At 38.0% G+C, this 27515-nt stretch overlaps 1 protein-coding gene across 1 annotated transcript in view; it reads left to right on the top strand.

The window, feature by feature from the left end:
* Positions 1-27515, top strand: part of Jade3 (jade family PHD finger 3) — a 154613-nt gene that overhangs the window by 66250 nt on the left and 60848 nt on the right. Inside the window, exons 4-5 of the mRNA XM_059250225.1 lie at positions 2339-2395; positions 3146-3225. Of these exons, the coding sequence (XP_059106208.1) occupies positions 2347-2395; positions 3146-3225 (129 nt within the window). The 5' untranslated portion in view covers positions 2339-2346. The remainder of the gene's footprint in view (positions 1-2338; positions 2396-3145; positions 3226-27515) is intronic.

The following is a 27515-nucleotide window of genomic DNA, read 5'->3' as shown; positions in this document are numbered from 1 at the left end:
AGTGCCTACTAGCATTTTTTTTCTGTTTTGTCAGTCCTTAACTGACAAAAGTCAATTCTACTTTGTTTTTAATACTTCCTTTGTGATTTTAAGTGTTTGGATTTTTTTTTGTCTATTCATGACCTGTGATTGCTTTTAATTAATTTCTTTTTTTAAAAGATTTATTTATTTATTATGTATACAGTGTTCTGTTTGCATGTATCCCTGCAGGCCAGAAGAGGGAGCCAGATCTCATTACAGATGGTTGTGAGCCACCATATGGGTGCTGGGAATTGAACTCAGGACCTCTGGAAGAACAGCCTGTGTTCTTAACCTCTGAGCCATCTCTCCAGCCCCTTAATTAATTTCTTACTGTTGACAACTTACAAACTATCTCCTTTATTTTAATCTTTCCATCTAATAAAGTTGCAAAGAGTACTACTACCAATCACACATATATAGTAGTTCCAGTTTTGTGTGTTTCTGAATGTGTGTTTAAGGCAATTCTGAATTACAACTTAGTCTTAGATAATAAAGAATTTAAAAGTAAGGGTCTAAGTTGCTGAGTTTTTTAAGCATCTTAATTTAATTTAAAGAAGTGTTAAACATTCTACTTGATATTATACATAAACCACAATAAAATGCCTCTCAGCAGTAAAAGGCAGCATCCTTTGACATAGGGAATTCTAATTTAACTGGCATTGTTAAGAATAGACAATTACTTCCTGATGTTTAACCACTGTCTGTAACAGGCCAGAGAACACAAACTGAAAGACAGGTAACTTCTGCTTTGTTCAGAGACAGTGAGAATTTTCCCAGTGTTTAAACACAATCAAATGCCAATTATATAAATCTAAGTATAAAACCTTTCAGTAGCTTTTGAGGTAACACCCCATCTTTGTGGAAAGTTGAACATTGCTAATTAAGTCCAGCCCTATCTTGAGAAAGGGAAAGCAGTGACAGTATTTATGCCAACTGAAATTGTTGTTTTTAGAAAGATCATATCCACTTTACTACAAGTCAATTTTATTTAAATCAGGACGGTCCAACGAAAACATTGTTAGACATTCATGATCTGAATTCTGGTGTATGAATTAAATTATGGTACATATTAAAAGCCATGAGACATTCATTTTGTAATAAATCAGACATTGGTGTTACTCGTTAGTAGCCTTTTTAGGATAAGCTATTAGGTCTGTCCTTTCTCCCTTCTTAATCCTAGATCACTTTTGTTTCAGGTATATATTTTTGGAATTCTCCAAATACTCCCATCAGTGTGTATTCTCTCCCTGGGTGATACATTTGTTCTTGTTGGCATCTGTGTAAGAGAAACCAGCAGACCTGTCTTCCTCCCAAACAGACCATGGAGATTTAGGCCAATCTTTTTTTTTTTTTTTTTTTTTTTTGGTTTTTCGAGACAGGGTTTCTCTGTGTAGCTTTGCGCCTTTCCTGGAACTCACTTTGGAGACCAGGCTGGCCTCGAACTCACAGAGATCCGCCTGGCTCTGCCTCCCGAGTGCTGGGATTAAAGGCGTGCGCCACCACCGCCCGGCTGATTTAGGCCAATCTTATGCTTGAATCCCACACTTCTGAACAAAAATCTTCTTGCCTTCCTCAGAATCACCCATTTTTAATTTGTCCCCTGCTGTTCAACACCACTAACACCATGACCTAAAGCCAGATGTTCCACTCTCTCATTTCAAGTGTTTGTATCTTCCTTAAGTCTAGTGTGAGTGTGTTCCCAGAAAGGTGATGGTCCCTTTTAATCTGTTATTAGCAACACTCAAGGAAGGACACTTGAAGCACTAAGAAGATATAGTCCAAAGCTTCACAATATTGGAACTTTTTATAAGAAAACTTCACTGTGTACATAGAGATATTTTAGATTAGGCTTCTTATTTGGGAAGTGGGAACAAGGAAAAGGGAAATGGGGCAGGAGGAAAGGCTGTGTGGTCATGGTCATGGTCATTCTCTTAAAGGATAGGTGTGCTTCCTTCAGCCATCTGTTTTTTATGCCTTTCAGCCTAGGCCCTTGAAAGCTGTGTCTTCATGACTGATTTTTCTTTTCATGTTCTTATTGGGGTCTCTGACTGGAGATAGCCTAGCTGATACCCCCTTAATTTTACTCTAGCCAGCAGTGTACCACTCAGTGTCTGTAGTTTGGACTAATGTTATGGCCTCAATCAACCTTGGGCATACTTTGTATTGGTTTGTTGGGGTGGTCTCACTATTATAATCTAGGCTGGCTTTGAATTCATAGCAGTTCTTTGATGTCAGCCTCTCAATGTGGGACAGTGTTGACTGACCTCTAGGACAAGTGTATATTGATCATTTCACTCAGTGTTGTTCTTTTTCCCAGGATGCACCATGATGAAACGTCAGAGACCTCTCAGCAGCAGTGAGAGTTCAGATGAGTGTGAGTAGAACTAGCTAGTAACCTGTGTATCTTTGCCTCTTGAGGATCTCTTCTTTGACTTAAGAATAAATTGTTTCATGCTTCCTCCAACATTTAAAATGTTTTTGAGAAGGAAAGGTCAAGATCCATTTTTTCATTTAATTTCATTAGAAATGTATAAATTGAGTAGAAGAATTGGTTTTATGTGTCATATAACACTTTGATTTTTACTTTAAATTTAATTATAACAAAAGCTAAGTCTACCAATGCTTTAATAGAACTTCTCTAGAAAGGAAGAAAAAAGTATTGAGAATATAAACTGTAAATCCTAATTTTGATTATAACTACAATGCTAAATGTTTGGTTGTGGGTCAGTCATTGATTTGTTTAAAGCCTTAGCAATACCTTTTAGGGAAGTGCTAAAAGATTATTTGTTCCACATTCTTAGTTTTTCTATGTTTTTTTTGGGGGGGGGGTTGTTTTGTTGGTAGATCTTTTTCTCCAGGCAGAATATGAATTGGGTTATTCCAAAATATTATGAGGTATGATTACACCAAGTTGAATCTTCACAGCCATTATTAAAGCTTTTGTAGTCTCGATGGTCACTAATAAACATTAAACTCCATCAAGACTCTCTCTTGGGTACAATTGAATACTTTCTTCAGTAGTATGAGATTTCTGGTCTCCTGTCTTTCATGTATCTAGTTAGTTGGCATTTAGTTAGAGTAGTGGGTAATACGTTTCAGTATTTTTTCTAATTATCTTTTGCAGGTCCTTCCACTTCTTTTACTTCTAGCTCAATGTATAGGAAGAAGTCAAAAAATCCTAAGGAACATAAGAAGTCTGCTGAGGTGAGATTAGATATTCAATTTTACACTTAAATAGTATCTATCTCCTGCCAACATACTTACAATACCCAGAATTTGAAAATGTGCAATGAAATATATACCATTTAGGCTCATTTTCTGATGATTGCTTATCTTCCAAGAAATATTTCATTTCTTTTCTCCTTTATGAGAATGGTAATTTTTACACTGATTTCATTTGAAGAATAAGTTCCCAGCTTTATAGTATAGATTCCCCTAGCCAGGAAATCAAAGAGAGCTAGACTTGGAGATCTGTGAAGGCTCCCAAGCTCTTATAGCCTAGTATTGAAAAGTTATTTTAGAGGGTGGGAGATAGTGCAAGAAGGGATAGGTTCAAGAGGTTGTGTGTGGAGAGGGAAGGAATGAGTCCTAACAGTTTTTGAAATACTATTAGACTAGAAAAAAAAGTTTACTTCGCTGATGCTGGTCATCTGCCCCAAGAGTATCAAGCTATCAGAATTGTACTTGTCTTCTTGGATCATACAGACTTTCCTTGGTGGAAATTAAATTATGAAAAATTGATTCTATGCTCCTTCATTTTCACTAAGAATAAACATCTTTAGCTAGAAAGGAAGAAGGGAGTGCATTAGTTGTCTGTTTCTGCATTGCAAATAATCACAAGATTAATGGCTTAAAATAGTTTACATTTATTATCTCAATTTCTGTGAGTCAGGAGTCTATACTGAATGTGACTAGATTCTGTGTTCATAGTCTTTCAGGGCTGCGATCTCTGTGCTTACTGGGATGTTCTCACTAGGGATTAGAAAAGAATTTACTTTCAAGTTATGGGCAGAATTCCTTTCCTTGAAGCTAAAAGACTCGAGATTCTTGCTTTCCTGTAGTCTTTTGACAGAAAGCACTCAGTTCCTAAAGGATTTTATAGTTTCTTGCAATTTGGCCTTCTCTCACAACAGGGCCAATTTCTCAGAGGCAGCAAAGAGAATCTTTCTCTCTCATATGCTAAGATGAAATTTTATATGACATAATAATGACAGTGACATCAACATTTCTTTAAAAATTGTTTTATCTTCTAAAACATTTGCCATAGTCTATGGTTAGAAGCAAGTCATAGGTTCTACTCATTCTAACAGAAATAGATTAACTGATGGGGATTATTTTTCAAGTGTATCCATCAGAGAGCATTTCTTCCTTTCTCAGTAGTCACGTTTCATCTCCTTTTTTTGTCAGGGATCTTTGTGGGCCTGGTAGAATGTCAGGGTATTTTTCATAAGTGTCTACCATACAGGAAAAACTTAGGGAATATAATGCACAAAAACTGGACTGGAGGGGACTGGAAAGATGGCTCACAATTAAGAACACTGGCTGTTCTTCCAGAGAATTTAGGTTCAGCTCACAGCCATCTGTAATTCCACTTCCAGGGGATCTGACACCTTCTGTCCTCCTCAGTCAGTGGGCACACATGTACTACACATACATATATGCAGAAAAAAACACTCATACACATATAATAAGAATAAATCTTTAAAAAAAAATTTTTTAAGACACATTTGCCACTTTAATATCTTTCCCGATCATTCCCATCAGTTTCTCGGGGCTCTCTATACATGATAGAACGTTTCTCTCGGATCAAGCATCCAGTGTGCACAGCACATACTATTCTGGGTCGATACCTGTGTTAACTACAGACCAACTCGTTAGTAACAGGGGCAGATACAGAAACCTTAAACCCATCCCACAACAAAATTCCGAAGGTACAGCCTTGTCCCTGGACACAGAAAAGGAAGCTGGTTGAAGAAAGGGAACAGGTGGTCATGAAGGACCACAGCCTGCCTGAGGCAACACAGCCACAGAGAATCCCATCAGAGCAGGGCAGGTGCCTGCCCCTGGTAGCCTCATCACTTGGTTGACTCAAGCAGGAGGCCATCCTGGGCTACAGAATAAGACCCTATCTCATCCCTGCCCCTCCTGAAAAGAGGGAGGCATAGCTCTGTTGATTGAGTGGCCTGGGATGCGCCTGATTTCAATCCCCAGCACCTAATAGCACGTGGCCGGGCATGCCTTTAATTTCAGTGCTTTGGAAGTGGGGGCAGGAGGATCAGAAATTCAAGGTCATCCTCAGCAACATTGCAAGTTCAGGGCCAGCCTGGGCTATGAGACCCTGTCTTTAAAAAGCAACAACAGCCGGGCGGTGGTGGCGCACGCCTTTAATCCCAGCACTCGGGAGGCAGAGGCAGGCGGATCTTTGTGAGTTCGAGGCCAGCCTGGTCTACAGAGCGAGATCCAGGAAAGGCGCAAAGCTACACAGGGAAACCTTGTCTCGGAAAAAAAGGAAAAAAAAAAAAAGCAACAACAAAAGAAAACAAAAGACCTTTCCCCCAACACTCTTAGAATCTAGGGCTTGGCTTCAGAAACACACAATCTGTATTGTCCTGTAAGCCAAACAGCAAGGGAAGTTTGGGAAGTGCTCCCACCTCAGCTTTGGAGCATGGCCTCTTCCTTTTGGGGCTGTGGTACAGCATAGTATTTTAAGTATCTGATTAGCATTCAAACAAAGAGTTTTTGAAAGGAATGTGAAAGACAAAAAAAATGCCAATCAGATTTTCCCTGTCTTGCTGTCTGTAGCCTCCCATAAAGTTAATTTGGGACGCAGCTCAGAAGCCTCCCAGCAGAGTCTTAACATCTTGGGGAGAAACATTCGGGGCATTCACTGCAGTGAGCTAAGGTCATTTTGTATAAACTCCAAAGAGTCATTCATTAAAATTAAATGTTCACCCTCACCTCAGCCAGCCCTTTTTTTTAAATGCCACCAACCCTGCCTCTTCCATCTTGGTCTCAGCGACAGGGGTTACATTCGTAAAATATATAAAGAAAAATACAAGGGTTACTTGACTTGGTGACCATATAGTGCACTCCGACAGCTGGCAGCGCATATTTTCACCATGAATACCCCTTACTAAAAGTAAATCATTGGGTAAAGATAGCTGGAACGTGACAAGAGTGGAGCAGGGCCCGCGAGGCTTCGTGTGGAAGAGAAGCAGGCAGACACACCCGCTGCCGCAGAGTCTCCAGCTTGATCGCCAGGGGCTTGGGAACTCTGAGGTAGATGGGAATAGAATGCATTCACACTGGGACTGCACCAGAATGCAGACTCCTGCCGGCAGATTGCATCAGGGCTGGGAAGGACAGTTCACTCTCAAATTATGGAGTTCTATTACAAAGCTTCCCCAATTCAGGGAAGCCTGTTTTTCTATTTCTCAGTTTGATTTTTGCAAAATACATTCTGTTATATCCTGACAAGCCATCCTCTATCACAAAGTAGAATTTCATCCCTAGAGTCTTGAGTTGTGGCACACACACCTCCTTGTTCCATGCCTAGGTTCCTTTCCAGGCAATTGAAAAGTTCCAGTGGCTACAAGCCTTGTGCCCTGTTGGCCAGTCCAAAAAAGGCAGACAGGAGTTTATAAAGTTGTCCAAGGGTCTCTCTCTCCCATCCTGTAGGTCAAGGAAGATTGACTCCAAGAGAGTTCAAAGATCAGTCTTGGAGATCTAAAAACAGAGGCAGGAGGGCTTCCAGGACACACTTCTGTCCCTGGAGTAAACCTGTCCGTTCGGGTTCATACCAAAGAGAGCTGAGGGAACGGCTGCTTCAGGATGCTCCCCGACTGGAAGGAGCAGAGCACAGGGTCTGTTGAGTGTTTAATAGAATTTCCTCTAGTCTAGGTTTGTCTGTATATGTCTTATGATTAGACTATAATTAAGGTTTGGGAGAATGATATAACAGGATGAAGAGCCCTTCTTGTCACATTATATCAAGGATTATCATTTGATTAACATGAGGTTTCTCTATTCTTTTTTTTTTCTTCCTTTTTCTTATTCTTTTCACTAAGACTGGTATACTAAAATACAGGGATAATATTAGGCAAGGAATCACTTCCTGAAGGAAAGAATTAACAAATATATTTGATAATATCCTGTAGAAATTTTTGTCTTCTCCCTGACTTAAAAAAATATAGGGCTGATAAAATAGCTCAGTGGGTAAAGGCACTTGGTGCCAAGTTTGACAACCTAGTTTTGTCTCCAGAACCCACATGGTAGAAGTAGAGAACCTACTCCAGCAAGTTTTCCTCTTTCCCTGACACTTGAGGTGTGGCACATCCACATACATCCATGCGTAATGAATAAGTAATGAAAATGAATTTTAATTATATACATTATTTTAATATGGGCTTATATATATTTACTTTGTAGTTTAGGTTTTTTAAGAAGTATTAAGTATTGAACCTATGCTTTGCATATGCTAGGCAAGTACTATATTATTGAGCTACATCCCCACCTTACTTTATATTTTAGGTTTTAATTCTACATAATTTTTTAGTTCTTTATGTATTTGCAACCAGCCACTGTTTCCCCTCCTTCCTCTCCTCCCAGGCTCCCCCACATCCCCTCTGCACCCCCCATCCACTCTTCCCCCATTTCTCTTCAGAAGAGGGAAGGCCTCCCATAGATATCAACGAAACATGGCACATCAAGTTAAAGGCTGGACAAAGCAGCCCAGTATGAGGATAAGGGTCCCAAAAGCCAACAAAGAGTCAGACAGCCTCTGTTCCTACTGTTAGGAGTCCCATAAGAGGAACAAGCTACACAACTGTAACATATATGCAGAGGGCCTAGGTCAGTCCCACGCAGGCTCCCTGGTTGTTGGTTCAGTCTCTGTGAGCCCCTATGAGCCTAGGTTAGTTGATTTCTGTAGGCCATGTTCTCGTGGTATCCTCGACCCCTCTGGCTCCCATAATCCTCCCCCTCTTCTGCAGGATTCCGCAAGGTCCACCTAATGTTTGGCTATGGGTCTCTGCATCTGTTTTCATCAGTTCCTGAATGAAGTCTCTCTGATGACAATTGGACTTGGCACCAATCTACAAGTATAGCAGAATATCATTAGGAATCATTTCATTGACTTTTTTTTGACCAGTCATGTTTGGTTCTATCCTAGGTCTCTGCGCTATCCAGCCTCTAGGTCCTGGCTCTCCAGGCAGTGTCAGGGGTGGGCTCCCTTTGGTAGCATAGGTATCAAGCTGGACCAATCATTGGTTGGCCACTCCCACAATTTCTATACCACCTTTACCCCAGCACATCTTTTAGCCAGGACAAATTATAGGCTGAAGGTTATGTGGCTGGGTTGATGTCCCAATCCCTCCACTGGAAGTCTTGCCTGGTTACAGGAGATGATTGGTTCAGGTTCCATATACCCCATTGCTAGGAGTCTTAACTAGGGTCACCCTCATAGATTCCTGGGAATTTCCATTGCACTAGATTTCTAGCTTGTCTCCAGAATGTCCCCTAATTCCAGTTGTCTCTCCCAGTACTCTCTCACTCCAACCTCCCTCAACTTGATCCTGCCTCTTCCCCTTCCTCATTGCACCTTCTCCACCTGCAATGTCTATTCTATTTCCCCTTCCCAGGGAGATTTATACATCTTCCTTCGAGCTCTCCTTGTTACTTAGCTTCTCTGGGTCTGTGGATTGTAGCATGGTTATCCTTTACTTTACAGCTAATATCTTCTTACAAGTGAGTACATGTCTGTCTTTCTGGGTCTGGGTTACCTCACTCAGATTGTGTAAGATGAATTGCTAAACAGTCTTATTAATAAAAAACCCAGAGCCAGATTTTTGGGTAAAACCTGAGAGATCAGAAAAGCAGAAAGAAGCCAGCCACATTCTTACCACTTGGAAATCCTCAGCCAAAAAGACCTACTTCCTGTATACCCAGCCTATATGCCTTTCTGTTCTGCATCTCACTTCCTGTCTCTGCCCAGCTATATCACTTCCTGTCTGTCTATACAGACCTCCAGACTTCTATGGTTAGTGCTGGGATTCAAGGCGTGTGCCACCACGCCTGGCTCTGTTCCCAGTGTGGCCTTGAATTCACAGAGATCTGGATGGATCTCTGCCTCCCAAATGCTAGGGTTAAAGGCGTGTGCTACCATTGCCTGACTTCTATGTTTACTATAGTGGCTGGCTTTTTCCTCTTATCCTCAGATAAACTTTAGTTTACATTGGGGGACAAAATATATCACCACATTTTCCCTTTTTGTCTAAAATAAAAAAATTATAACTAATATAAGAAAAACTATATAAAATAAGTACAATATATAAGTCAATAAATACATCAATTTGCATTTGACAAATTCAGAGAAAAATTTCCATTATCTGTCCTATTTTTGTAAATCCAAAGGATTGTATCTCATTTACCTTCTATCCTAATTTGCATTACCAAAACTATCTTTTGATGTCTTTCAAACTTATACACTTTACACCTCTTTAGTGAATTTTTTTTCTGAATTTCTTAACAAGGAAAACTATAACTATCTACTCTTCAACTCCCTCAGAGACCTGAGAAGGAAATAATATTACCTAGTTAAACAGAAGTGCCAACAAGCGATTTCTGAAAAAAATGAGATGACAGAAACAACTTGCTGCCTGGACAGTCACCCGAGGTTTCTCTGCAACATTGGGGCACCCCATCTTCGGCCTACAGGCCTAGAATATCTGACAGACTGAGCTGTGAAGCAGGATTTTCTAAAGAGCTTTCCTACCTTGTCTTAGCAAAGATTGGCAGTTCTTTCTTTTGTGTCCTGCTTGTCCATTTTGGACAGCATACTGTCAGCAATGAAGGCAAGGGCATTTTATTGCCCAGTGGCTAACTTTTGCCACAAAGAAAGTAATTCCATAAGGAGTTTCTTCAATGCCCATCATCTTCTCTGAAGTAGATTGGTACTGCTAGGAACAAACATGTCTCATTGTCAAAAAAAAAAATCTGTTATTAAAACATCTTAAATGCCATATTCTGTAGATCTCTAAAGTGTTTGAAGATGACCTGTATGTCTAAACTATATCTCTGTTTGACCTTGAAAACATACCTAATATAACTGTAAGTTTGATTGTAATGACTAACTACTAAATTTTATTTCTTTATATCCTAATTAGTTGGTAATAACTTTCAAGGACTAGAAATTTGCATTACATTGTTAAATGAGCTGTATAGGTACAATACCTTGAACAAGATTAGAAATATATGTACAGTATTTTCTAACAAAATCAATCTCAAATTTGTATCAATATATATAATTTGTATATATTATACAAAAGTCTAATCCAATGTAAAATACTTAAAACAAGTAGTTGCTTTCTAAAAATAGATTCAATAATCTACCTTTTTATCCTATATCTATATACTCTTTTTTTTCTTTTCAGAGTAGATTCAATAATTACCTTATATTGTATCATATCTGTATCCTCGTTTTTTCTTTTCAGAGTAGATTCAATGATCTATTTTATAGCTATATCCTCTTTTTTTCTTTTCAGAGTAGATTCAATAATCTACCCCTTATCCATCATTTCTATCTTTTTTTCAGAGTAGATTGAATAATCTACTTTTTATCTTATATCTATGTCCTCTTTTTTCTTTTTCTTCAAACAAGAACCCTAAATCTAATCTCCTTTGTTTAGCCTTTTTTCTGATCATTATCAGTTAACAACTTGTAACCAACAATTCTAAACAAAGACAATTATCCATAACCCATTGAATGACCAGAAACCACCCACCCCACCTTGTGGGAATGTGGGCATCGTTTTCTTAAAATTACTTCCTGCTGTCTGGGAGTGAAGACATCTTTAGGGGATCCTGAAAAGAAAATTTGGGGGTTAATTTTTAGGTTCTGGAAGAGTTACCTGTATTATTTGTTGTTCAGCCTCTGCATAATGCAAAAGTACAAGGGCTTGTCTCAAGTCCTTGCTTGAGTAGTCTGAGGCTAGATCATCTCAGCTAGCCATCTCGAAATTGTCCTGAGCAGTTTGTAGTGCAAAGCCGATCTTTGTGTGGTGTTTGTCAGCTTGGTGGTGTTATCATTGTCCTGATAGAATCACCATGTGTGTAGATGTAACCAACCGTCTTATTAAATAAGAAACACAGAGCCGATTCAGAGAAGAAAGCCAAGAGGTCAGAACTAAGAGCCTTACCCTTCCTGCTTCAGCTATCCTGCTTCAGCCAAGAGAGCTCTCCGAAAAAGAGGCCTACTTCCTGTGTGTATGTCTTTAAATACTCTAGATGTTCTGCCTTCTCATTGGTTGTAAACTAAACACGTGACTGCCTTGTCATTGCCTGTATGTACCACCCTCCAGGTCCTTAAAGGCGTGCGCCACCACCGCCACGCACTTGCTATGGCTCTATAACTCTGACCCCCAGGCAACTTTATTTATTAACATACAATTAAAATCACATTTCAGTACAAGTAAAATACCACCACAATTGTGGGGCCCCATCATCTTTTTGGAGACTGTCAAGTGTGGTCATGGTTCCCTGAAGAAAACTGATGAGACTCAAACCTGAAATCATGTACAGGAAGCTAGATTGCTGTGGAATGGTCTGTATGTCAAATGTGTTGCTCTGATTGGTTGGTAAATAAATCACTGATTGGCCAGTGGCTAGGCAGGAAGTATAGGCGGGACAAGGAGGAGAATAAAGCTGGCAAGTGGAAGGCTGAGTCAGAGAGACACTGCCAGCCGCCACGATGACAAACAGCATGTGAAGATGCCGGTAAGCCACAAGCCATGTGGTAAGGTATAGATTAATGGAAATGGATTAATTTAAGCTGTAAGAAATGTTAGCAAGAAGCCTGCCACGGCCATACAGTTTGTAACCAATATAAGTCTCTGTGTTTGCTTGGTTGGGTCTGAGTGGCTGTGGGACTGGCAGGTGAGAGAGATTTGCCCTGACTGTGGGCCAGGCAGGAAAGCTCTAGCTACACTAGATGAAGCCTTTTTTTCTAGGATCAGTTAGTACTCTATATGACCATTAATATCATGACAGAAGTTATGTATACATATATATAAATCTTATAAATTTTGATATAAAATTCATACCTTAAGAAAAGTTTAAAGAATCAAAATAGAATCAAAGAATTGAGATTAGTGGCAATAGAATAGTCCCTTAATTTTTTCCTTTTCTTTTGTCCCATATCAGAAGATGGCTCTTTCTTCTGACATGATACAGAGATTTTGCATTTTCCTTTAACAAGCGTGCTTGGGTTTAGAGAAGGAGAGAGCCATTCTCCAACTCCAAAGCCAGCTTTAATTTTTAATTGAACTGGGACTACATAAAGACCATTTGTGTTAAGTGTCTGTAGAGAAGAGCAGAAACACATTTAGGAATACTTGAAAAATTTTATATGTGATATACCAATAGGCCAATTTACTCTTTTTCTTGGGACATTTTTTCTGGATGATTTGTCCTTTTTCTTCAAATGTCTCATTTGTCCAATGTTCTTCTGATTCCTTAGCCTACATTCTCCTGAAAGACAAAAACAAAAACCATTCCCCAACCCTAACTTTGGGGAGCTTCCCCTTTGACAAGTTATATCTGATTAAATGAAAAGCAGTTGTTGTATAAATTAATTTGAGTGATCATGCTGATTGAACTATCATGAACTATCACCTCTTCTAATCAAGAGGTCTCTCTTGTTTGAATTGAACCTTTATCAATTTTGATGGTATCCATAGCTTATCTTCTCCTGTAGGAACAAAAGCAAAACCTCATCCCCAATGTAATACATATCCTGGTTTCCATTCTGAGGTCAGCACGTCTTTAAAGTATATAGGCTGATTTAATTCTGTAATTTTTTTCTATTATCCAATGTCTCTCCTCAGCTGTTGTTCCTTTCTCATTAGCATTGAGAAAATCCAAAGTTAATAGAACATTATGTAATCTATTTATGGGGGGGTTTCTTACCTCTTTCTGTTTATATAGCATATCCTCTTGAGTTCAGTTTGATCTTTCTATGACTGCTTGGCCTGTAGGATTGTATGGTATACCTGTAATATGCTTTATATTATAATAAGCAAAAAACTGTTTCATTTTACCAGAGACATGTGCTGGAGCATTGTCAGTTTTAATGTGTGCAGGTATACCCATGATGGCCATAACTAATAGCAAATGCGTGATTACAAAATCAGCCTTTTCGGAGCTCAGAGCAGTTGCCCACAGATATCAATCCTGAACAGATATCAATGGTGTGGTGTACATATTTCAGTTTTCCAAATTCTGCAAAGATTTCATTTCTCTGAGTACCCTTTGGGTTACATCCTGCTGGTAGTGGAGTCTGATTGTAAAAAGAACAAGTAGGACATTTCCTTATAATTTCCTTGGCTTGTTGCCAGGTTATTGAAAAATCCTTTTTTAAACACTTACTATTAAAATGATGTTTTTTTATGAAATTCTGAGGCCTCCAGCACATTTCCTATCAATAGTTTATCAATCTCATCATTACCTGGCAGACCCGTAGGGGATCAGATGTGAATTATATATAAGGGATGCTTCTTATTCCTGATTATATCTTGTAACTGAATAAATAACAAAGTTAATTCTGACTCATCAAGGATAAATTCTGCAGTCTCAATATGTAAGACCACCCTTTCAGCATACTGAGAGTCAGTAACTATGTTGAGAAGTTCCAAAAAATCCATTAATACCATCAGAATAGCGTACAATTCTGATTTTTTGAACCAAATTATAAGGACTTTAAACCACTTTACTTAAATTTTCTGATTTGTAACCTGCTTTTCCTTTTTTGTTTGCATCTGTATAAAATGTAGGGGCTCCAGATAATGGTGTTTCCCATACAATGTGAGGCAGAATCCAATCAGCTCTCTTTATAAACTAAATTCTATCACTTTTGGGATATTTGCTGTTAATCTCTCCCAAAAAATTATTGCAAGCTCTTTGCCAAGGTTCACTCTCTGCCCATAATTTATCAGTGTCATCCTTAGTTAAAGGTATGGCAATTTCTGCTGGGTCTATTCCTGCTAATTGACGAAGTCTCAATTTTCCTTTCAAAATCAAGTCAGAGATCTTTTCCACCTAAGATTTTAATTTTTTACTCTGTTTATTAGGTAGAAATATCCATTCCAATATAATATCTTCCCTCTACATTAAAATTCCTGTAGGAGAATGCTTAGAGGATAAAATAACTAAAATACAATCAAGCTTTGGATCCACAAGGTCCACAAGAGCATCCTGTATTTTCTTTTCCACCAAAGTAAATTCTCTCTCAGTTTCAGCTGATAATTCTCTTGGACTACTTAAGTTTTAGTCACCTTCTAAGGTTTTGAACAAATTACTCAATTCATCATTTTTTACCCCAACAACAGTCCATAGATGAGAAATGTCTCCAAATAATCTTTGAAAGTCTGTAATCGATCTCTCCTAATTTGCACCTTTTGGGGTCTGATTTTTTCGTAGACCTATTTTATGTCCTAAATAATTAATAGAATTTCCTCTTTGTATCTTTTAAGGAACAATTTGTAATCCCCAACAAGGCAAATTTTTCTTTACTTCTTCAAACATTCTTTCTAAGGTATAATGATAAATTATAGATTCAGGAAATTGCTCTACCTCCCAAAGGCATGTGCTACCATTGCCTGACTTCTATGTTTACTATAGTGGCTGGCTTTTTTTTCTGATCCTCAGATAAGCTTTATTAGAGTGCACAATATGTTGGGGAACACAATATATCACCACAAGGTTGATTTTTTTTTCTAGTTCCATCCATTTGCCTGCAAATTTTATTATGACATTGTTTTTAATAGCTGAGTGATACTGGGTATATGCCTATGAATCGTGTATCTGGATCTTGAGTTAGATCAATTCCCAGTTTTCTGAGAAACCACCATATTGATTTTCAAAGTAGCTGTACAGGTTTACACTCCCACCAGCATGAGCTATTGCTTGTGTTTTTAATATTAGCCATTATGACAGGTGTAAGACAGAATTTTAGAGTTGTTTTGATTTGCAGTTCCCTGATGGCTAAAAATATTGAACATTTTTTAAGTGTTTCTCAGTCATTTGAGATTGCTTTGTTGATAAATCTGTTTAGATCTCTACCCCATTTTTAATTGGATTATTTCATTTGTTGATGTCTAGTTTCTTGAGTTCTTTATATATTTTGGAAATTAGCCCTCTGTCTGATGTGGTGTTGCCGAAGATAGTTTCCCATTCTGTAGGCTGCCATTTTGTCCAATTGATGGTGTCCTTTGCCTTACAGAACCTTTTTAGTTTCATCAGGTTCTATTTATTAATAGTCAATCTTAGTGCCTGAGCTACTGGTGTTCTGTTCAGGAAGTTGTCTTCTGTGCCAATGCATTCAAAGCTCTTCCCTGCTTTCTCTTCTATTAGGTTCAGTGTATCTGGTGTTATGTTGAGGTCTTTGGTCCACTTGGGGTTGACTTTGTGCAGGGTGATAGATATGGATCTATTTGCATTATTCTACATTCTAACATCCAGTTAGACCAGCACCATTTGTTGAAGATGCTTTCTTGTTTCCATTGTATGAATTTGCTTCTATGTAAAAAATCAGGTGTCCGTAAGTATACGGATTTATGTATGGGTCTTTGATTTAATTTCATTGATCCACCTGTCTGTTTTTATGCCAGTACCATGCAGTGTTTACTACTCTGTAGTTGAGCTTGAAATCGGCGATGGTGATGCCTTCTGAAGTTCTTTTATTATACAGGACTGTCTTAGACATCCTGTGTTTTTTGTTTTTCCATATGAAGTTGAGTATTGTTCTTTCAAAGTCTGTAAAGAATTGTGTTAGAATTTTAATGGGGATTGCATTTAATCTGTAGATTGCTTTTGGTAGGATGGACATTTTTATTGTGTTAATCCTACTTATCATGAGCATGGGAGATTTTTCCATTTTCTCATATCTTCTTCAATTTCTTTCTTCAAACACTTGATGTTATTGTCATACAAGTCTTTCAGTTGCTTGGTTAGAGTTACACTGAGATATTTTATACTATTTGTGACTGTTATCAAGGGTGTTGTTTCCCTGATTTCTTTCTCAGCTTGTTTTTCATTTGCGTATAGGAGGGCTACTGGGTTTTGTTTTGTTTTGTTTTAAATAGTTAATCTTGTATCTATCCATTTCACTAAAGGTGTTTATCTGCTGTGGGAGTTCCATGGTAGATTTTTGGGGGTTGCTTTTGTATACTATCATATCATCTGCAAATAATAATACTTTGACTTCTTCCTTTCTAATTTGTATCCCCTTGATTTCCTTTTATTGTCTTATTGCTCTAGTTAGAACTTCAAATACTATATTGAATAGGTATGGAGAGAGTGGGCAGCCTTATCTTGTTTCTGATATTAGTGGAATTGCTTTGAGTTTCTCTCCTTTATTTTGATGTTGGATGTAGACTTGCTGTATATTGCCTTTATTATGTTTAGGTATGTCCTTTGTATCCCTGATCTCTCCAATACTTTTATCATGAAGGGGTGTTGGATTTTGTCAAAAAGCTACATCCCCACCCTACTTTATACTTCAGATTGTTATCTTACCTTTTTTGCAGTTTTGAAATTGTCCATTATATCAATAAAATCATCTCTATTTTCTCTTTTCAATTCCATCAGTTTCAGTTCCTATTCATACTATTTTCTCTAGGTTTATTTTGTTGGCATGGATACTTAAGTTATTAGGCCAGTGCTCTACAACTGAGGTTTTGTTTCAGTTACTAATTAGACATATATTTTTCTTCCTTTTTGTTTATGGTGTTAAAGATCAAACCCAATGCATTGAGTCTACCACTGAGCAACATTTCCTAGCCTGTTTTTTGCAATATATAACTTTTATTGCTGTAAATTTCCTTTTAAATGCCATTTTAGCTGAATCATTAATTTTTATATTTAATTTCCTTTTGTGGTTTTTATTTAATTTGATATGTCCATGTTGATTTCTAGTTAAGAGTCCTTTTTGTCAGAGAAGACTGTGTAACTTTAGTTATTTTACATTTATTGAGGTTTGTTTTATAGCCAAAGGTTTTTTGTTTGTTTTGTTTTGTTTTGTTTGGTGATTGATTGTTCCATGGAAATGTAAAAGTAATGTGTCAGATCCCATGGAACTGAAGATACAGACAATTATATACTACCAGTGCTGGGAACCAAACCTAGGTCCTTTGCAAGAACAGCAAGTACTCTTTTTTTTATTTTTATTTTATTTTGCAATACAATTCAGTTCTACATATCAGCCACGGATTCCCTTGTTTTCCCCCATCCCGCCCCACTCACGTTCCCCTCAGCCCACCCCCCATTCCCACCTCCTCCAGGGCAAAGCCTCCCCCGCAGACTGAGATCAACCTGGTAGACTCAGTCCAGGCAGGTCCAGTCCCCTCCTCCCAGGCCGAGCCAAGTGACCCTGCATAGGCCCCAGGTTTCAAACAGCCAACTCATGCACTGAGCACAGGACCCGGTCCCACTGCCTGGATGCCTCCCAAACAGATCAAGCCAATCAACTGTCTCACCCATTCAGAGGGCGTGGTCCAGTTGGGGACCCCTCAGCCATTGGTTCATAGTTCATGTGTTTCCATTCGTTTGGCTATTTGTCCCTGTGCTTTATCCAACCTTGGTCTCAACAATTCTCACTCCTCTTTCTCGTTAATTGGACTCCCAGAGCTCCACCTGGAGCCTAGCTGTGGATTTCTGCATCCAGATCCCTCAGTCGTTGGATGGGGTTTCTAGCACGACAATTAGGGTGTTTGGCCATCCCATCACCAGAGTAGGTCAGTTCAGGCTGTCTCTCGACCATTGCCAGCAGTCTGTTGTGGATTTCTGTGGGCCTCTCTAGCCAAGTTTGGGGGAAATTGTAGCCATTATTTTTTCAATATTTGTTAAGCTCCACCTTATCTCTTTTTTGCAATTTAATAATTACAAGTGTTGCTTTTGTTACTTTTACACATATTCTTCAAGATCTTCTCGTTTCCTTCACTGTGTCTCTGAGATCCCTTGATTTCTGTCATTCACTAGTTCTTTTGTGTTTTTTTTTAAGCAATGATACTAATTGAAACTAAGGCATTGCACCAAGCCATATCTCCAGTCTTGGTTCCTTCTTTTGCTAATTTCATTCTTTAGTTGAGCTTGACCCAAGAGTTTATTTTGGTTATTATATTCATTCTGAAATTTCCATTTGCTTATCTTTTATTTCTTTTCTGAGACTTTGTAATTTTCAGTGTTTGCAGTTTCTCATTGAAACATAATTATCATGGATGCCTGAAAATTCTTGTTCAGTAATTCTAACATTCTGGTCATCTTGGTGTTGGTGCCTATTAATTGTCTATTCTCATTCCTAGTTCTTAGTGTAGCAACTAATTTTCTATTGTACTCTGGACTTTTTTGTTATTATAAGACACTGAATCTATTTAAATCTTTTGTTTTATCAAACCTTTGCTGTAAGCCAGATGTAACATGAATTGCTAAACCGTCTTATTAATAAAAAAAAAAATCCAGAGCCAGATATTGGGTAATTTCTGAAAGATCAGAGAGAACAAGTCACAGCTAACCTCACCTCGCCAACTCCTCAGCTGATCTTGTTTCTTCAGACTAAAAGCCTCTGAGTCCTCACTGGAATAGAGCTCAGCTGAACTGCTGCTTAAAAGTTTAAAAGCGTCTAGTTCCCGGTCGTCATGTCTTATATATCTATCTGCTTTCTGCCATCACTTCTTGGGATTAAATGTGTGTGCCACCATGCCTGGCTCTGTTTCCAGTGTGGCCTTGAACTCACAGATAACTGGATGAATCTCTGCCTCCAGAATGCTAAGACTAAGGGTGTGTGCCACCACTGTCTAGCCTCTATGTCTAATCTAGTGGCTGTTCTGTTCCCTGACCCCAGATAAGTTTTATTAGGGTGCACAGTATATTGGGGCACACAATATATCACCACAATTTGCTATAACCAGGGTAGTGGAAATAAAAGTGCTGTTTCTACCAGTGGCAGGATACTTGGATTCCCCTTCTCAGTTCTGTTATTTATCTAGGAGACATGGAATTCTGTTACTACTTGGTAGGGATGATAATACTCACCTTATTGCCTCAATTAATAGGATGAGTGGTAGTAGCAAGGGGTACCATATTACTGATATGCAGTGATAACAGCTCAGGCTATCTAGCTAGTTTGTGCTGACACCACCTTGACAAGGGGAACTTCTTACTAATAATAGATAGGAGTAGACATCAAGGTTTCTCAGTCGGTAGCCTTTAATACCATGTTAGTTATCCTATAAAGACAAAACATAGTTTAGGGGTGTGATTCAATTGATAGAGCATTTGCCTAGCATCCCAGCCCTCAGGAGGTAGAAGCAGGAGAATCATAAGTTCATGGTCATCCTCTTGCTACACAGTGAGCTAGAGATCAACCTGGACTACATGAGACACATCTACTCTGCCTCAAAATTTTTCAATATATTTTTTGAAATATAATCCTCATAACATACAGCTTATCAATTTGAAGTATATTATTAAATAGGTTCTAGTATATCCACGGTTATGTATCCTTTACTACAATCTAAATTTAGAATATTTTATCACTCCTGTAGAAAACCCCTTAACCCATAGCAGTTAACTCCCCAGTCTCCCTGTTCCCAGCCCTTGAAAACCACTGGTACTTTCTATCTCTGGATTTGCCTATTCGAGACATTTCTTATAAGTGGAATCATGCAGTATTTGGTTTTTGTGTCTAGTTTCTTTCACTTAGTATACTGTTTTCAAGGTTAACCCATGTTGTACTACATACCACTACCTCATTCATTTTTATAACCAAATGATACTACATTGTATAAACAACCACATTTTGTTTATTCATTCATAGATATTTGCATTGTTTCTAACTTTTAGCTATTATGACTTAACATATTTTTAGTTGTCTTAAATTCTTGGATCATACAGTAACTGTTTAATCATTTGAAGAGCTCTCTGGCTGTTTTCTAAAGTGGTGTCAGCATTTTTCGATCTTACCAGAACTGTATACTGGTGTTTGAATTATCACTCTGAGCACCACGGATTTCAGATTTCTTTAGTGACCTTCTTGTCTGCCCTCTTGACTTAGGGTCTTAGGGTCCTTTTGTGCTTGTCTTCAGAGATCCTGTCTCTGGTAGCATTCCCAGTTGTTAGCCACTCTTACTATCAGTAGAGACTTTCACTTGGTGGTAGGGTCTGGGGAAGAGGTATCAGATATTATGATGATTTGTTTTCCCCTGGAAGACAGTCATTGAAGTACAATATGAATTTTCGTTTTCTTTGGGGTTCAATTAGCTACATTAATAGCTATTTTTTAACATTGTATTAGTAAGATTGCTATGCATGCTTCTCCCAATTTATCTGTTAAAGAGATTTTAGTAAAGTTGTATGACTTTTCACATGTGATTCAGAGGTTTTATATAGCTTCTGAAAATTATATAGAGAGTTTTAAGGGTGTCTTGCAGGGATTTTTTTTCCAGAGCCAGTAACCCTCCCCAAAGTACTCATACTCTTGTTTTTTTGTTTGTTTGTTTGTATTTTATTTTATTTTTATTTTGACGAGGGAAGAGTTGAGAAAAGGTTTCACACTGTAGCTCATGTTAGTCTCGAATTGGTTATGTTACTCAGGCTGTCCTCAAACATTCAGAGTTCTGGGATTACAGATGTGTTCCATCATATATGCCTCAGGACCCATACTGTTTGATTTTTTAATGAGTGTACAAAATAGTGGTTTCATTATGATAGCTTCACACATGTATATCTTACACTTTGCTCATGGTTACCAACCCCATTACACTTTTTAGTTCTACCTCCACCTTCCCATTAGTTTCTTACCTGTTAGTGTCCCTTCTAGTTTTCATGTTACTATATTTTGTCTTTTTTTCAGACCTGAGAACCCAAACCCAGAGCCTTGCACTTGCTAGGCAAGTGCTCTACCACTGAGCTTAATTCCCAGCCTTATGTTATTATATTTTTAAATCCAGATTCTCCACATATGAAAGAAAACATGGGATGTTTGTCTTTTTGAGTCTAGCTTATTTCACTTAATATAATTATCATCTCTAGTTTCATCTATTTTTCTACAAATTACCTAATTTTGTTTTTTTATTAAAGATTTATTTTATTATTTGTGTGTGTGTGTGTGTGTGTGTGTGTGTGTGTGTGTGTGTGCAGGTGTCCTGCACCAAGAAGATGGTACTAGATACCTTAGATTCCTTTTTAGTATATTCCCAGGAGTGGCATAAGTAGGTCATATAGTAGTTCTATTTTTAGTTTTAAGAGGAACCTCCATACTGATTTCCTTAGTGGTTGGACTAGTTTATATTTCTACCAGCAGGGTATACAGGTCTCCCTTTTCTAAATCTTTGTCAATATTTGTTCTCTGTGTGTCTCTCTGTCTCTTTCTTTGTTTGTCTGTCTGTCTGAATTGATATTCTAGTTGGATTCATAGTGAGGCCTCCTTTATTTCTACAAGCATCTGTGATGCCAGATGCATACACAGTGTTGGACTTGGCATAGCTTCTGGACTGTATGTTAGCTTGTGAATCTCTTCTTTGACCATAAATGAGCAGTTATCTGGTAAATACAAAGCCCTTTTGTTTCTGGAACTTTGGGGAAAACCACTAGTGCATCTAAAATAGACACACAATTAAGAACTTGTAAAACTTCTCACCTTCATTGTCTATAAAGAATATATTTATAACTTTAATTTACAATCTTTAACTTGGCAACTAATGTTCATGTTTTTCTTATGAAGTTTCTATATTACCTGTGACTTCTAGAATGTTAGTTCATATTCCTGCTAGGGCTCTTGCTTGGGAATCCTGCTGGTTTCGGAGCCAAACAATGCACATGTTCATTAAGCAACCATCTCACATCTTTCTCACTTTCTCAACAATTACTTGATTGACTAGATAGAACTCAACTATATACTTCTTTTTGCTTTTAGAAGGGAAGCTGAAACTAATGGTGTTATTAAAATAATTCCATCTAATATTCATTAACAACCACAGTGAATCCAATACAATGCTGAGCCTTTTATACAAAAATACCTATTTAATCCTTAAAACAACACTTATGAATAGTGTTACTATCCCCATGTTATAGATGAGTAAAGTGAGAAAGAGAATTTAGATTATTTGCTGAAAACTAGTATGTAGTAAGACCAACAGACCAATCCAGGTAGTTTATCACAGTACCTTTTTTCCTTTCTTTAAAAATGTTTAGCTCTATAAAACATTTCTAAGGTAACAAAATACATTTTAAAAGATCCAGCTTTTGGGGTTGGGGATTTAGCTCAGTGATAGAGCGCTTGCCTAGCAAGTGCAAGGCCCTGGGTTTGGTCCTCAGCCCTGAAATAATGAAAAAAAAAAAAAACCTCCAGCTTTTGTTTCCTCTGCCTCTCATAAGAATGGATTTGTTGCCAGGCAGTGGTGGCACACGCCTTTAATCCCAGCACTTGGGAGGCAGAGGCAGGTGGATCTCTATGAGTTCGAGGCCAGCCTGGGCTACAGAGTGAGTTCCAGGAAAAGGAGCAAAGCTACACAGAGAAACCCTGTCTCGAAAAAATTCCAAAAAAAAAAAAAAAAAGAATGGATTTGTTGTAAATGCAGATTTGGTCTTGTCTTGATCTTTGTCTCATGCTCTTATTCCCTTCCACCCTAGGATGCTACAGGAATAAGGCTCTCACCACATATAAGCACTTGTCATCTTAGAAATTCCCAATTCTAGAACTATGAGCCAAATCTGTTTTTTTAAATGAGTCAATCTCAAATACTATATAGCATTAAGATACAGTCTAAGATATTCCCTTCCCTTTGCTTCGCCTCACCTGCACATATTTTAGTTTATCCTTTTACAGTTTCTTTATGAAAATACATTCAAATATGCATGGATGGATGGATGGATGGATGGATGGATGGATGGATGGATGGATGGATGGATGGATATTAGGAAATGCTTTAGCTATTTTCTTTATGTTCATATATTTTGAATGTTGAGAATACCTTTTCTAATTACAAATAGGTTCATAAGACAAGTGTAGTAAATATATTTATCACTTTGCAGGTATCTAGCTGACTGCTGAACCTACGTATCTATCCCCTCTTCAGCATTGCCTCATGCTTGAAATAGTTGACTTATTGTAGCATGAATCTTAAAATGTTCTTATTAATAAGATCAAACCTGAAGCCAGGTATTGGGGTGAATGCGGGAAGATCAGAGAAGCAGAACATGCCACAGCTACCTCACCTTGCCAGTTCCTCTGCTGATCCTGTTTCCTTAGACTGGAAGCCTCTGAGTCCTTATCCAAATGAATCTCAGCTCAGCTGCTTCTCGAAAGCCTGAATGCTTAACCAGCCTAGTTCCTGGTTTTCCATGCCTTATATACCTTTCTGCTTTCTGCCCTCACTTCCTGGGATTAAAGACTCACTTTCTGGGATTAAAGGCATGTGTCACCATGCCTGGCTGTTTCCAATGTGGCTTTGAACTCACAGAGATCCAGATGGATTTCTGCCTCTGGAATGCTAGGATTAAAGGCGTGAGTGCCACCATTTTCTAGCCTCTGTATCTAATGGCTGTTCTGTTCTCTGACCCCAGATAAGTTTATTAGGGTGCACAATATTTTGGGGAACACAATACCACCACGACTTACATATCATGATAGTCCAGACTTTTATACTATGGTTTGAGTAAAAATGCTAATCTAGAAAACTTGGGTCTGACACGTTTTAATATGACTGACTTCTAAAGCTGAAATTGGGCTTTATCACGTAAGCCATCTGTTTTTCTCAAAAGGGGGAAAGGAAAACTGTACTAGCTGTTGGATTTACCTTTGACTTGCTTAAGAAAAATGAATATAGGTTGGTTGGTTAGTCTGCAATTTGAGCTTCCCCAGACTTCACAGAGTACCTGATCCCTGGAGGTTCAGTATTTCTGGAACCATGGACAAGGACCAGATGTCCTTAGTCTCTGCTCTCCTTGTCTGTACTCTTTTTTAAGTTACTCTTCTGTTTGATAAATATATGTACTAGCTTCCTAGGCCTTGGTTAATAAATTACCACAAAGTAGGTGACTTTTAAAATAATAGAGGTTTATTCTCTGTTCTGGAGTCTAGAAGTCCAAAATCAGCCAGTCTGAACTCTAGGAGTTTTAGGGGAGATTCCATTCTTCTTTCAGTTTCTGGTGGCATTTATTGATTTTGTTTGTTGATTTTTTTCATCAGTGCATCACTCAATCACTGCCTCCCACTCCTTTTCTCAAAGATCTCCCTCTGCCTTTATCTAGTAAGGGCATTTACTACCAGATTTACAGTCCATGCCGACATTCCATAATTATCTCTTTGCCAGATCCTTAACTTAGTAAAGCTGCAAAATCTCTGTCTCTAAACATTTAAACATCTATAAATTCTGGAAATTAGGATGTGGTCATTCAACCTACTAACATGTTTCCAGGCTACCTAAGAAACCATATAGAACAGATTTTCAAAGCAGAGTTATAAAGTGTGAACACATTGCTTAATACTGTGTCATTTGATGGTATGGCCTTTTAAAGTTCATACTGTAATTTTATTTTAAATTCCATAGTGTGGTTTTATAATCAGTTGATATATTTTATAAGCAGGTCTGGAGAGGTGACTTAGCAGTTAAGAGTACTTACTACTCTTTTTTTTTTTTTTTTTTTTTTTGCTTTTGCGAGACAGGGTTTCTCTGTGTAGCTTTGCGCCTTTCCTGGAACTCACACTGTAGGCCAGGCTGGCCTCGAACTCACAGAGATCCGCCTGGCTCTGCCTCCCGAGTGCTGGGATTAAAGGCGTGCGCCACCACCGCCCGGCTACTTACTACTCTTGTAGAGGAACTGAGTTCAGTTCCCAGCATCCTCATAGCAGCTCACAACCACCTGTAACTCAGGGTTTCAAGGGATCTGATGCCCTTTTCTCCTCTGTGGGCACCAGGCATGTGGTGTATATAGATATATGCAGGCAAAGCATGTACATAAAAGTAAATAAATCTTTTTTTAAAGAACATCACTTGGAAAATAATGACATATTTGGGGCTGTTGTCAAATATTTAGCTCTAGTTGTCTTTTCCAGATTTAAGATAGGATTACCACAATACTACCTTTTCTCAAAGACATTAGTTATTATGTCTACTGCTACTTAGCCACTGGCTCATTAAAGGCACTCTAGTAATTTATGAAAATGGGTTATGTTGTTCAGCAAAATGATTTATTGTATCCTCCTTATCACTCAGAAGAACACTGAGCTCTGCGCAAAACATGGTAAACGGTTATGTCTATGATCTCTTATATACTTATATGAGACATTATGTAAGAAACCACCAGTTTTTGCTTCTTGTAGCCTTAGCTTAGCCAGGATTCTTAGTAAAATCGTTTTGTTGCCACCTGACCACCTTTGTGTTTAATATAGACGACTTCTAAAAATCTTCCCTAAGTGAAACCAACAAACATTTTCAATTGTCCCTACAAAGTAGGAAATGAGGCAAGCTCTTCCTCATTTAAATGGCACCGTTTGATTATGTAATAGTTTGGCCTTATACTTTGTAAAAATGATCTCAGTTTCAACATGACTACAGCTCCTGAGAATTCATTGTTTTATAATATGTACTTCTACTTTCAACTTATACAGAATTTGGACATTCTCCTTTGAGAGACTTGATAAGCATATTAAAGACCAAAATTTGCTTGATAGCATCTCTTCCCTTGATCTTCTAGAAATGTAGGCACATTTATCTTAGTCCTGTAAATGATATGATATTTCATAGTAGACATTGTGAAGCATAGACTAGTGTATGCATGCTTTCATGTAAAAGTGTGATTCTTTATTAGTTAGATGTTAATTTGACATTCTTTACCAAAATTATTGCCATGTTAGCTTAAGAATTTGTGTTATACCTTTTTTGTTCTTTTGATGGCAAGGCAGAATTTTAAGCTGGCTACCATAAACATTTGAATCATGTTTCCTGGCTAATTTACATGAGTCCAAACTGTAACTATGTACATTAATCATTGCCCTACCTCTGACATTTGAACTTCCTATACACCTAGGTCTCTCTGCAAGAGATGGAGTTTAGGCCTTCATTAAGAGTCTCTTGCCTGCCATAGTATATTTATCATTCATATCTTCTCACTCATGAGTAATTCACTGATAATGAAAAACATTGATAAGCTGGCTAAGATAAAGTTCTGAATATAAAGATAACTTAGAATAAAGCTATCTATGTTCCAAAGTGTAATGTATCTCTAGGTGTACACACATGCACTTGTGTGTACATGTGAGTAAAAAATGCACATCTGGTAAAGAAAGAAACAGAAACAAGTTTGAGACCAGCCTGGGCTACAGTCTTAAACCCTGCTTTATAAAAAAAAAATGGGAACATAGATAATATAGCTCAGTTGGTAGAGCACTCACCTGGCAGATATGAAGCCTAAGGTTGAAGCTCCAGCACCACGGGGGGTAGGGGATTAAACAGAATACATCTTAAAGTATCACACAGATTAAGTAAATAAGAACAAATTAGGAAATAGAAGTTCTAAAGAGCATACATAGTAAGGTAGATCTAACTAATAGCTATCAAACTGTGTATTTTGCTACTAGAGACAATAAAGAATATACTTTCTCAAGTGCCTTAAAAGTGCATATCCAGAATAAGATAAAATATTTTCACAAAACATCAGTAATTTCCATTAAATAGGAAACAAGCAACTGTGACAATTTGAGAAGCAAGATGTTTTTATAGTCTTCTAAGTGTCTACTCCAAGATATTTACACTACAAAAGGAAAATATACTAACCTAACAGCAATGAAAACTAGTGAGACAGCATTTGAAGAAATTTAACACGATACTGTCTGAACTGAGTAGTCAAATTTCAGTAAACAAGACATTTAACATACATCCTTGATAGAATAAGAACACAGCAATTTTTCTGTGATATTCTTACCAAAAGAACCCTAAAACCCAAACATGTATATCCTCAAACCAGTAAGAACACACCAGACAATTCTCAATTGGCAGGACACACTCCAACATATTTTACAAATATTCTTCAAGTGTCAATCATGAAAGACAGGGAAAAATTGAAAAGTTCTCATAGATTAGAAGATACCAAGGAGCCAGGCAGTGGTGGTGCACTCCTTTAATCCCAGCACTCCGGAGCAGAGGCAGTCAGATCTCTGTGAGTTCAAGGCCAGCCTGGTATACAGAGCAAGTTCCAGGATAGGTTCCAAAGCTACACAGAGAAACACTCTCAAAAAAAAAGAAGATACTAAGGAGGTATAACTATGTTTGTAATACAAGATCCTTGGTTGAACTCCAGAACAGAAAGATACTAAGGAAAATGGTGAAAATGCGTGAAAATTGAATAAAGATTAGGTGATGGTATATCGTAGTTTCTTAGTTTAGGTAGGAGCCAGTATAGCAACTCAGGCCTGTAATCCCAGCAATTATAAGGCTGAGGCAGCA

The sequence above is a fragment of the Peromyscus eremicus genome, chromosome X (genome assembly GCF_949786415.1).
Source record: "Peromyscus eremicus chromosome X, PerEre_H2_v1, whole genome shotgun sequence".
NCBI classification, from domain to species: domain Eukaryota; kingdom Metazoa; phylum Chordata; class Mammalia; order Rodentia; family Cricetidae; genus Peromyscus; species Peromyscus eremicus.
This window is presented reverse-complemented; position numbering and strand designations above follow the sequence as displayed.